The sequence below is a fragment of the Gossypium hirsutum genome, chromosome A05 (assembly GCF_007990345.1).
Source record: "Gossypium hirsutum isolate 1008001.06 chromosome A05, Gossypium_hirsutum_v2.1, whole genome shotgun sequence".
Classification (NCBI taxonomy): domain Eukaryota; kingdom Viridiplantae; phylum Streptophyta; class Magnoliopsida; order Malvales; family Malvaceae; genus Gossypium; species Gossypium hirsutum.
In genome coordinates this window covers 17205403-17217413 of record NC_053428.1, presented here as the reverse complement: position 1 = coordinate 17217413, position 12011 = coordinate 17205403, and the positions used below count along the sequence as shown (strand labels likewise).

The following is a 12011-nucleotide window of genomic DNA, read 5'->3' as shown; positions in this document are numbered from 1 at the left end:
AGTCCCATACCAATTTGGTACTGGATGCTATTATCATCTTAAATTGGTACAATTTTAAGTTCCTTGCCTAAAATTTTGCTACTTTTCTTTTTCTTTTTTTTTTAATTTATAATTTCGTTCTATTTCAATTTTTTTAATTTGATCAATTGAGTTTTAACTCAATTGATATTAATATAAGTGTCAATGCAGGAGAATGTGAGTTTGAGTACTGTGAAGCGTATTATTTTCTTATTTATAAGTTGGAGAAGCATTTTGTAAAAAAAAAAGATATGATTAAAACTTACAATGAGATTGTTTAGAAAAAACTTTTTCAACTAATACTGATTGATATATAAAATTATAAAATTGATATTTTAAATTAAATTTTTTATAATTATAAATAGAATTAAACTATAATTTATTTAAAAATATATTTGAGATATATTTATAATTTATAATTACAAATATATTTTAAATATATTTAATAGAGTAATTGAGATATGTTTGTATACATATAATTTATTAATAAAATATAAACATACATAATTTAAAAATATTAATAAACCCAAAACTATATATCAATACACATTTATAACAATAAAAAACCTTTAGTGCACCAACAAAATACTGGTTACTTACCTCGGGAAATCCAAATAGATGAAGTTGCTCGAATCCTTTGACGAGGTAAACCTAAAATAACTCAGAAGGGATTGTCGAATGTCGATGAAGTAAATATATAAAGAAACTGCCCTTCACTCATCGCTAATTTATGTCATTTGGCAAAAAATGGAAAAAAGGAAATACCATTTTCAAAAATATCGTGTAGGATCAACAATCATTTAAATCCATGAAATAAAAGCACATAAAAACAGCACATGTCACATTCTTGATACGTCAAAATTAAACATTTAAAATCCCATAACCCTTTTTAAATTAATCTCTTTCTTTTTTGTGTACAGCGGTGGACCATTTGATGCTAACAATGGATCATATGTAAATGCGCAAACTAATCAATTTGATGCACATTTCTCATTTGTCATTGCAATGCACCAGGCATTGCACCTTTTTGGTAGGGCGCTGCTCTGCTGTCCTCAAGCTACCCAATTTTACTGGTGCTGACACTTGATACATGGAAACCATGCCAATGAAAATTGCAAATGTCAGGTGAATATTATGAACAACTCTGAAATTATATATACCTTTAATCAATGAACTGAAAAAAAAAACGTTTTATTCCGATTAATTGCATCCATAATCTTATGCCTTGTTATGCTAATGTTCTTGAAAATTGAACTTTCAAAATTCTATATGATAGTTTGATATTGATAATTAAGGATGTTTATTATCTCAAGTGTGGCTTGAATTTAAGTTGTGTTAATTACGTTTATTATTCGAGTTTTGTCCTATTATTATAAATCATCAAAAGAAAAAAAAAATGACTAGTTTCTAATGTTCCAACATTTGTGATTATATATTGCTTATACACTGTTTTTTTTTAGGCTAAGTAAATCTAAAACAAGATAAAAGTGTCATAAACTTTTTATCATTTTGTTTAAAAATATAAATTAATAATTACAAATTAGATCAAAGGGTAATTTGTCATTTTATTAAAAAATTTATTTATTTTTATTATTAAAAATTAATCTTTTACATTAATATAAAGCACATGTGACATATCACATCTTATTGATCTATCAATTATGTTAATTTTTAACAATAAAAAAAATTAAAATTATCAATAAAAAATTAATTTATTATTTAATTTAACATATAAAAATTCATTTAATTATTTTTTGAATAAACTCTAAATATTAGAGCGTTGGTTATACTTTTACGGCTAAAACAATGGTAGAAGGCAGTTGCAATCAAAAAAAAAAAAAAGGGGGCCATTTGGGAGTAGATACGCGTCCCAATTTCAACAAATGAAATAATGGGTAATTTTTTACTAGGCTTGCACATGGCTCATCATTTTGGTGACAGACGAAAACCATCAGCTCAAAAAAAAACCTCAACCATTCTCTCATTTTTCTCATTCTTTCACACCTTTTAGATTCCTAGTCCCGACACTATTTCACCACCCCACCATTATCCTTACAACGCAACCACTTACCCCTTCCCCTTGGGGTCCCAGTTTAAGTTGTCATTTTAGTTAAGTCCCCTCAATTATGAATTTGTGATGTTTCAACCCTTCCATTTTTCTTTTTCTTTCTTTAATACCCATTTGACTTATGTTCATCACATGCTTCAGATTCATTGGTTTACTGTTTTTTCTTTTTCCCCTGTGGGATCTGCTAAACATCAACATTCTTTTTATCCAGTAAAGTATTTTGTTCATCATTTTATATTAGGTTGTTTGGGCTTTCTCCAACTCCATTGTTACATTACTTTTTCTTTATTATATACACTTTCATCCAAAAAAAGGGCTGGAAACTTTAGTTCTAAGTTTTGACATTCTTGTAAAAAGGAACAAGAAAAGAAGGGAAAAAAAAGAAGCTTTTTTTTTTTAATTCAAAAGTGTTGTTGAATTTTAATCCCTGAAAAAAATGAATATTTTAGTAACAGGTTTCTTTTTTTATTGCTTGTTAGCTATCCATGTTAGAGTCATTTTCTGTTGATTGCTGAAGGGGCTCTGATTTCTTTTAATAATAATAATAGCAGCGATTAGGTTGGCGGTGACGGGTGACGGAGAGAATTACCTACCGCACACACATTAGTTCGGGATTACGCCGTTACGGTATCAAATGAACAGTAGCGGGACAAGAATCCTTTGGTTATGATTTAGTTCGTCTCCTAATTCATAGAATTTTTCATATTTTGAGAGTAATTAACTTTTTATGTTGAGGAAGAAGATCGTTAAATTTAGCTTTACTACTTTTCTTCGTATACACATACATATATATATATCCCCACATCACATGCCGTCATGCAACGGCATCACTTTCACATTGGGACTGCCCTTATTGCACTTAAGGTCAACCCACTTGCATATGTTTCATATATATTCAACTTCTATATCATTTTTCATTTTCATTTTTTTCCTAGGAAATAATCATCAAGCATCTAGCATATCAACTTCCTAGCTTCAAGGATCAAACGGTCATGATATTCTATAATACTAATTTCAAATTTATGGAGCAATATTTATAAACATTGGATGCCACAATGATGATGACAAGATGTATACCAAAATATGTGCAGCATATGTAAAGGTGATCATAAATTCCATTACCAATGATAAAATGTAATTTACCTTGTTAACGATTATTTGATGAGATGAGGGTTAAATTCTCATATTGGGTATTAAATAATTTTAAAATTTGTGATCAACATTTATTTTTTAATAAATTTATAAAATACAAATGATTAATTATTAATTTCGTTCTAATAAATACATTAAAAAAAATTGCCTTCGATACTAATATTATTGAGACTTTATTTTTGCTATCAACATAGCGACAATAATAATAAAGAATAATTATTCACTTAGATAAAGTAAAGAAAAGGTGTAAATGGCAGCCATGTTACTTAAATTATTATTAATCATTATTATTAAAGATTGAAAAAATGCTGGAGAATCTAATGTACAGTTTTTTTTTTTCAGCTTTTTAGATTCTAATAGCGAAAATTGCCTTTCATAATTAAAACCCATTAGTAAAATTATATTCAACTAAAACGCAGTGTTTATACTTTAGAAAGCGCTGTAATAATTAGTTTTGGGTACAATTATTTGTAATTATATAATTGTAGTATAATTTAGTATAATTTATTTATAAAAAAAATTAATTTTATTAAAAAATATTTATAGAAAGTGTTGTGAAAAATATTGAAAACTTTATAAAACCTTTTTTATTATAAATTTTATATATTATAAATTTTATATCATTTTTTCACTTTATTTACATATTATAAAAAGAGTTATAACATAGCATAGTTCTTTTTCCAATATAAGTTTATATATATATTTTTATGATTAAAATTGTAAACTATTTGTACTATAGACTCAAATATTATATGATAAATGCTGATTATGCAAATACAAATGGTTTTCTTGCATCATATTGTGAGATATGATATCATTTAAGGGAATTGAGGTAAACACAAGCACGAGAGATGACTTAGGAACTCTTTAGTTTGAAACATTCAAAGATTCAAAATGTAGTTGAGAGAATATTTATTGTTATAAAAAAGTATTTTTCGTATTAATAATATTACCTTAATGTAGCATAAAAAATAATGGTAGATCATACTAGCATGTTACATATTCTATGACTTCATTCATAAGTGGATTTGAATGATTTATACTTCGAAGAGTACATTGAAAAAAAGATATTAATATCTAATAATTATGAACTCAGTCAATGACTAACATTTAATAAAAATGAATTTATACTAAATATCAACAACTACGAAACACTAGAACAATTAGACTAATTTTATATAATGTTTATTTTTCTTGTTATTTTTATTATTAATCTTATTATTAACTAATTTTTTGGACTAACATGATTTTATTTTAATTTTTATAACTTATTCTTTTTGTGATGCTAATAAAATTTTTATTATAATTTAATAATTATGTAATTAAAAAATAATTACAAATATTTCTAGTACTCAAATAAATGGACCCAAAATTTGTAATTCCTAAGATCCCCTATTTTTCTCTATCATTTGTTTAATACTTTCTCATTCCTTTTTTTTGGTTCCCTCTTTGTAGTCATTCGCTAAAAAACAAAACGCTCATCTTTCCTTTCATCTTAAAAAAACATAATAAATTCTCACCTTTTTTTTTTTCTTCTCAAAGTTTCTTTTTCTTATTCCAAAGAGAAATGGAGAGCCAAAGAACTGTTAACAAAGAACCCAAAAATCTATCACCATGTAGCAGTGGAAGAAGAAGCAGTACGAGCAGCCATTCAAGTTCACCCGAATTCGAGTTTTGGATGGTTCGAAACCCGTCTTTTCCTCAACCCGATCTCACCTCCGCCGATGAACTCTTCGTTAACGGCGTTCTCCGTCCTCTCCATCTATTTGCCAGCAGACAACCCGAAGATAACCCACTAACCGAGCAGAATCCACCCGCCGCGTCAGAACCATCTGTACCCGACCCAGAACCCGAAGCCGGTCCTCGTATAACATCCCAGTCGCTGCCTGTTTTATCAGCTTCGAAGCGGTGGAGGGATATTTTCAAAAAGGAAAAGGGCAAAAACGGCAGCAAAAATCAACAAGACAAGGATAAAGAGAAAGAGAAAGAGAAAGAGAAGAAGAAAGAAAAGAAAAATCAGAGTCAAAGCGGAGGGAGTCCAGCTGAGTTGAATATAAACATATGGCCCTTTTCAAGGAGCAGATCCGCAGGTACGAGCGGGACCAGACCCAGGATGACCGCCGGTACCCGAAAAGTAAGTAGCGCTCCATGTTCCCGCAGCAACTCAGCGGGTGAATCCAAGTCTAGGAAATGGCCGAGCAGTCCCAGCAGGGCAGGGGTTCATTTGGGTCGAAGCAGCCCGGTTTGGCAGGTTCGTCGTGGAGGTTCAGCTGTTAAGAGCTCCGATGTTATGGCCCGGACCGCTGAAAAAGGTAGCAGTAGAAAAGAAGTTACCGAAACTCGTCGCGGTAAAATTGGTAACAGTGGCAACAACAATAGTAACAAAGCCAAGGTCTTGAATTTGAATGTGCCAATGTGTATTGGGTATAAGCATCATTTGAATTGTAGAATCGACAATAACAGTGCCACGGTTGCCGGCATTAGCACCGACCCGAACGGCGGCAGGAATGGTAGAACCAACGGCCCTAACGTCGGAAGCGGTAGTAACTTTTTTAACTTCCGGAATCTTTTCACTAAGAAAGTTTATTAAGCGTGTAAACCTTTTTTAAGTTGGATTTTAATTTTTTTTATAGTAATTTTCTTGTTTATCCTTTTGTTATTAATGTCCATTGAATCCATATGTAAACATAAAATTAGTTCTCTCGAGTCTTAATTTTACATGTCATTTGCTAAATAGTAGTGGTATTATCGGTTAGAGATGTCGAAAATTTTCTACTTAAAAAAGATTATTTTGTATACATCACATATATCTTGGAAATTGTGGGCTCGTTTTTGAAACTGCTCTGACTTCATACTTATTTCCTATACCAAATATTTAATCAATTTATTTATTAATTACTAGCTTTGTCACATCAGCTACGAAAGAGGAAATACTTAAAAAGAAATTTTATTTTTAAATTAATTATATTCTTTTGATGAAAGCGATGGTAGTTTTTAGAAGATAATAATAGATTTTTTTACTTTGTTTTTTTTCTGCCCTTTTTAATTACAACTATAATTACGACCATTCAAATTTTATTTGGAGTAAAATTAGCAGTGTGGAGCAGTGAAAATTTCAGCTTTAGCTTCTTCTTTTTTTATAATATTAAAATATAAAATTTGGCAGTATTACTGGCATCAACTACTAGCTTTGCAGTTTGGTTGATCATATCTACTATTATTTGTGGCTATTTAGTATGTGAGGCGTAGAAAGTAGACGAATCTTGTTTCTCCATTAACTCTTAGGGAAAACTCCCCAGGCCCAGCGTTGTCGTTTCACATTATCACACATTCCAGATTCATGGTATTCCTTCTAAATGAAATTCACATCATATCATTGTCCCGCTGAAGTTGAAGTAAAAGGTGTTTTTCAATCATCTATTGTCTTGATTTAATTTGTTAATGAGGAACCAGCCAAGCATCACTACCACCAACCTTATCTAAAATTACCATTACAATTTATATTTGTTAAAAACCTAAAATAAAATATGATATAAAACTTAATAAATTAAGATACGTAAAAGTGTATCTGAATCGATTAATTTTTGGATTTTTTAGTTTTGTAATTTTTATCTTCTATGTTAGCACACAAGTAATTCAGAAGAAGTGATTCTTTTTTTTTAAATATGAAATATTAGAAAAGTTACGTATGTGTAAATTGGGGACCTTAACATTAATATATAACTTTTACAAATTAATCTTAATTTTTAATTAATTTATCATCAATTAAAAATTAGTTACTGAAATATTTACATATATTTGATCCGTAATTTATTTAATAATTAAAATTCAATAAACCTTAACCAAAATAAATCTTTTTAATTTAATTAATCATTTATTATAATAAAGAATAACATGTAATTTCAATATATATGGAAAGCTGGAAGTTTTCTATCTTTTCATTAGAACCTAACATTTCTAAACAATAGGTAAATCTCATCTAATATTTTATTTTTCTAATCCATTAAAACCTAACTCGAGATATTATTTTAAAAAATATTAAACACCTTACATCTCAGTCCAATAAAAGTTGATTGATAAATACTGTATTTTTTGTTTTATTAAAATGAGGAAATTGGGAAAGGGTAACGCTCCAAATACAAATGTCGGGCCATATCGGCTTAATCTGTTTAGAATTTTCAGAAACTGAACATGCCCATTTAGTCTAACAGTGTAGAGCCCCATTTTCATAACAAAAGGCATGGTTATGGATGGAGATGTTGAGTGGGGATAAGCTCAAATCAGGCCTAAGTATTATATTTATATATTTCATGTTTTTTTAGGCCCGTTTTAATTTGAAACACGAGTCTAATATTTGGGTTAAACACCGGGTATTTTACCAATAAAGGCCCATTTCTAACTTTTTTATGGAAATGGGCTAATTTCTTAATTATTTACCGGAATAGGCCGAAAATGGGAAAATCGCATCCACGTCAGCGCGAAGTCAGGGTATTTGCCAGCAAAGCGCGTCCCTGCGGAAGCGCTTTATCCACATCAGCAGAAAACGCTTCCCTGAGGACGTGATTTGTGCTAATGTGGACAAAGCGCTTCCTCAGGGACGCGCTTTGCCCGTGTTTTTCATCTGTTGGGATTAGGGTTAGGGTGGGTTAGAGTTTTATGGTTTAGGGTTAGGGTTTTTTAGGATTTATGGTTTTTGTAAGGGTTTAGTTAATTAAATTAGGGTCTAAGATTAATTAATTAAATTAAATATTAATTAAAAAATTAATTAAATTCGAGTTTAGGGTTAAGTAATTAAATTTGTGTTTAGGGTGTTGGGAAAAAATGTATGCAATATAAATTATGTATTAGTGTATTTAAAATAAATTTTTGGTTTTTTTTCTTCAGTAGTATCTGGAAAAAAAATTTTAAGAAGAAGTTTCTGAAGAAATAGTATCCAAAACACTTCAAGCAGGATGCACTGTCAGTAAAATTACTGAAAAATGCTCCCACGTAGACTTTTTTTTCTACAGTGGTATCTAAGAAAATAATTTTGAGAAGACGTTTCTGAAAAAATAGTGTAAAAAATGATTTAAGCAGGATGCACTGTCAGCAAAAGTACTGAAAAAAGCTCTCACGTGGACGCTCTTTTGATACAGTGGTATCTGAAAAAATAATTGTGAGATTACCTTTCTAAACAAATAGTGTCAAAAACGCTTCATGGTATGCATTTTCAGCAAAATTACTGAAAAAAGCTCCCACGTGAACGCTCTTTTTCTACAGTAGTTCCTATTTGACCTTAGACTATAAATGAGCCAAATTTCATTCTCAGGATGCATAAGTTACAGCAAGAGAAACTGAGGTTAAAATAGAATAAAAACTGAAGATAAGTAAACGCATTAGTGCTGTTATTTACTATAATTGTGAGGTCCATTACACTGAGAACGGTGTTATTTTTTTATCAGAGAACACAGTGTGATTGGTTTTTAACCAGAACATAGATTTGACAGAACTTTGAAAAAAAATTATGCGTAAAATCTTCGAAATAACGCCAATAAATGTTTTATCTATTAAGTATCGATTTTGTGCTTCAGTTGATCTCGTGAGATATGACTCGTTCGACATCAAAGGTCCTCGTAGCTTGGAGCCAATGGTGGAGACTCATCTTCCTAGTGGATTACCCTACCTCGAGTTATATGTGCAATTTGCATCGCCAAATAATGCATTTGCGACTTCAACATCTACTGCTATTCAAGAGGAATACATGACCTCTACCCGAGACTCTGCTAGTGGGTGGTAAAACACGGAAGCGTCTGTGTTTTATAACAATATGAATACACACCCCTGGCCGAGACTCCGTTAGTGCATGAGACATGCACCTCAGTGGGTCGACGTTTGATACTGAAAATATATACAGGGGAACGACATCAACTACTAGTGATTGGCAATCAACATCTGATTGGGGACATTATGAAACGTCCACAAGAAGGGACTATTTACTCCCAACGACATCCACCAGCGAGGGAACTTCGTTCGTTACAAATGATGGTGGGTCGGATGATGAGTCCGATGTGGATCCTCCTCGAAAGCTCGGGCCCGATGGTGAAGAAGTTGCATTATTTTCTAAACCAGAGCCTACTCCAACCATACCTGAAGATGTTGAAGGTGGTTCAGACAAAGAAGAAGAAGATCCACGATTTAGGGCATACTCGCCTCCAGCTCACATGCATAATGTCGATCCATCTCAATATGATATGTTGGAGTTTCCAGATCTACCACACAGAAGGCGTGATCGTACAAGTTCATCATTGGATTCGGGTGAACTGGAAGTTGGTAAGGTGTTTTCCAATAAAGATAGTTTTCTTGGTGCATTGAAACAACATAACATCATGGACGGGGTTAACTACAACATGGTTAAATTCAAAACCGATAAGTGTGAGGCCAAGTGTGCAGTGCAAGACAACACATGTTCATGAAAAATTATGGCCTCGTTGAGGAAAAAGACAGGCTTGTGGGAGATTAAAAAATACAAAGGTCCACATACATGTATTGGCGGTACAGTTTCACTAAACTTCTAGGGTTTCTGAATAATATTGTTATTACGTAATGTTGCATTATTTAACGTACTTTGTTTATAGGTGTTTCACAAGATCATTCAAATATGGATTCAGATATGTTAGCTGACTTAATACTACAGACGGTGAAGACAGATCCCAGGACTTTAGTGCCGATCTTAATTGCCAGTATTCGTAGCCAATTGAGGTACACACCCTCTTACCGCAAGGCTTGGATAGCTAAGCAAAAGGCATTGGAAAAGATGCATAGTGGGTGGGATGTTTCATATAATGAAGTGTGGCAGTAGTGTTAGGTGCTGGAGAGATATGTCCCAGGTTACATAACAGACCTTGAAATGGCACCTGCGTACTACAACAACTGATTGTTCTACGGATGCCAAGTGTTCAAGCGTCTGTTCTGGAGCTTTAAGCAATGTCGAGACGCATTTCTATACTGCAAGGTGTTGGTACAAATTGACGGTACATTTATTTATGGTAGATATACCTATCGATTACTGCTAGTTGTGGCACAAGATGATAATGAGAGAATCCTTTCAATTACGCTTGTAATAACACCGGGAGAGTCAGCTGATGACTGAGAATTCTTTCTTTCTAGGCTAAGGAGACATGTCTTCCCCCAACCTGATATCTGCATTATATCGGATTGGGGCACCGGAATACTAGCCTCAATTGAGCGTCAGGGTAGCCTATAGCATCGTACACACCATCGGTATTACTTAAGGGACGTTGCGTCAAACTATTACGGGCAATTTCGATCTACAAGTGAACGACGATAAGTGACCAACATGGGTATTTTATCTTTACTAAAATAATTTCTTTTGTAATATTCAATTTATTCTGAATGGAAGAGTGGTATGTAATTTTTGCTATAATCTTATATTCACAGGGTATGAGATCAATAAAGACCGTTTTAATGAGATGTTGGCGGTTTTGCGTTCAGTTAATGAAGAAGGCCATTACTATCTCTGTAACATACCTTTCGAACAGTGGACACAAGTATACAACGGCGGCCTACGATATGGTCAAATGACATCGAACTTGACTGAATGCATAAATTTTGTTCTAAAATGAACGCGTAATTTACCGATAACATCGGTTGTGGGAGAAATGTATTTTCGTTTAACAGCACTATTTCCAAAGCGAGCAGCGAGGTATAAAGGCGAAATGCAGGGAGGCCATGTATGGTGCGCGAAGGTATTGCAAGAAATTAACAACCTATGATTTTGTGTGACGGAGTTTGACAGACCGAACCAAGGTATTGTTGGCGGGCAATATCATGTACCCTTGACAAATAGGACCAGCGATTGTGGGAGGTTTGACGCACTTCGTTATCCATGCGCTCATGTAATTGCAGCTTGTCAGAATCTCCGTTTGAATCCCATGAGCTATGTCGACGAAGTGTACAAAATAGAATACATGTACAACGTGTGGAGACACGTATTCCTACCGGTCCCAGATAAATGTAAATGGCCGTCTGTATCGCTTGCTCCGTTTAAGTTGTTATTGGATAGAGATTTACGTCGTAAACCAAAGGGTTGACCTTGCTCGACTAGAATACGTAACAATATGGATATCCGAGAAATAACCAACCAATATAAGTTGTGCGAATGGTGTAGGAGCACAGGCCATACAGCTCGATAATGTCCAAATCGGAATGGCTGATAGTTGTTGTAATAAAATTATGTTGCATTATTTACATTTTATTAAAATGATAGAAAACATTAAAAATATTTCCTTATTCAAAACAACTTTTATTTTATTACAAATACGAAAGAGTAAATTATAATTAAAATACTAAAAACAACTTTTATTTTATTACAAATACGAAAGAGTAAATTATAATTAAAATATTAAAAACAACTTTTATTTTATTAAATGAAAGAATATAAAAAAGTTTATACAAGTATATTAGAAAAATCAATGTTGGTGCCGGTCGGAATCGGTGCCACATGGGTGTCGTTGACAGTTACGCGCTGGATTCTTCCTTGGTTCAGGTTCCGGAGAGGGTTCTGGTTGCTCCGGCGGGGATTTTGGTCCATCTGGCTGGAGATCTAGTTGTGGGTGTTGGGAGGATGAGCCACCTTGATAGAATAATGACTGCGGAGGTGTTTGCATCACCCATGGTGGAAGTGTTTGAATCCTATAAGGCGATAGGGATTAGTAAAAAGAAAAGCTCCCTGACGGCGCCTCGTGTGACGGTGGCCTATAGATCAGCAGTTGAC

General features: G+C 32.7%; 1 protein-coding gene across 1 annotated transcript; it reads left to right on the top strand.

Annotated features, from left to right (window-relative positions):
* Nucleotides 1–4627: 4627 nt before the first annotated feature.
* Nucleotides 4628–5938, top strand: LOC121229418 (uncharacterized). Its single transcript, XM_041113673.1, has one exon. The coding sequence runs from the start codon at nucleotides 4806–4808 to the stop codon at nucleotides 5826–5828; it is 1023 nt and encodes a 340-aa protein (XP_040969607.1). The 5' UTR covers nucleotides 4628–4805; the 3' UTR covers nucleotides 5829–5938.
* The last annotated feature ends 6073 nt before the right edge of the window (nucleotides 5939–12011 follow it).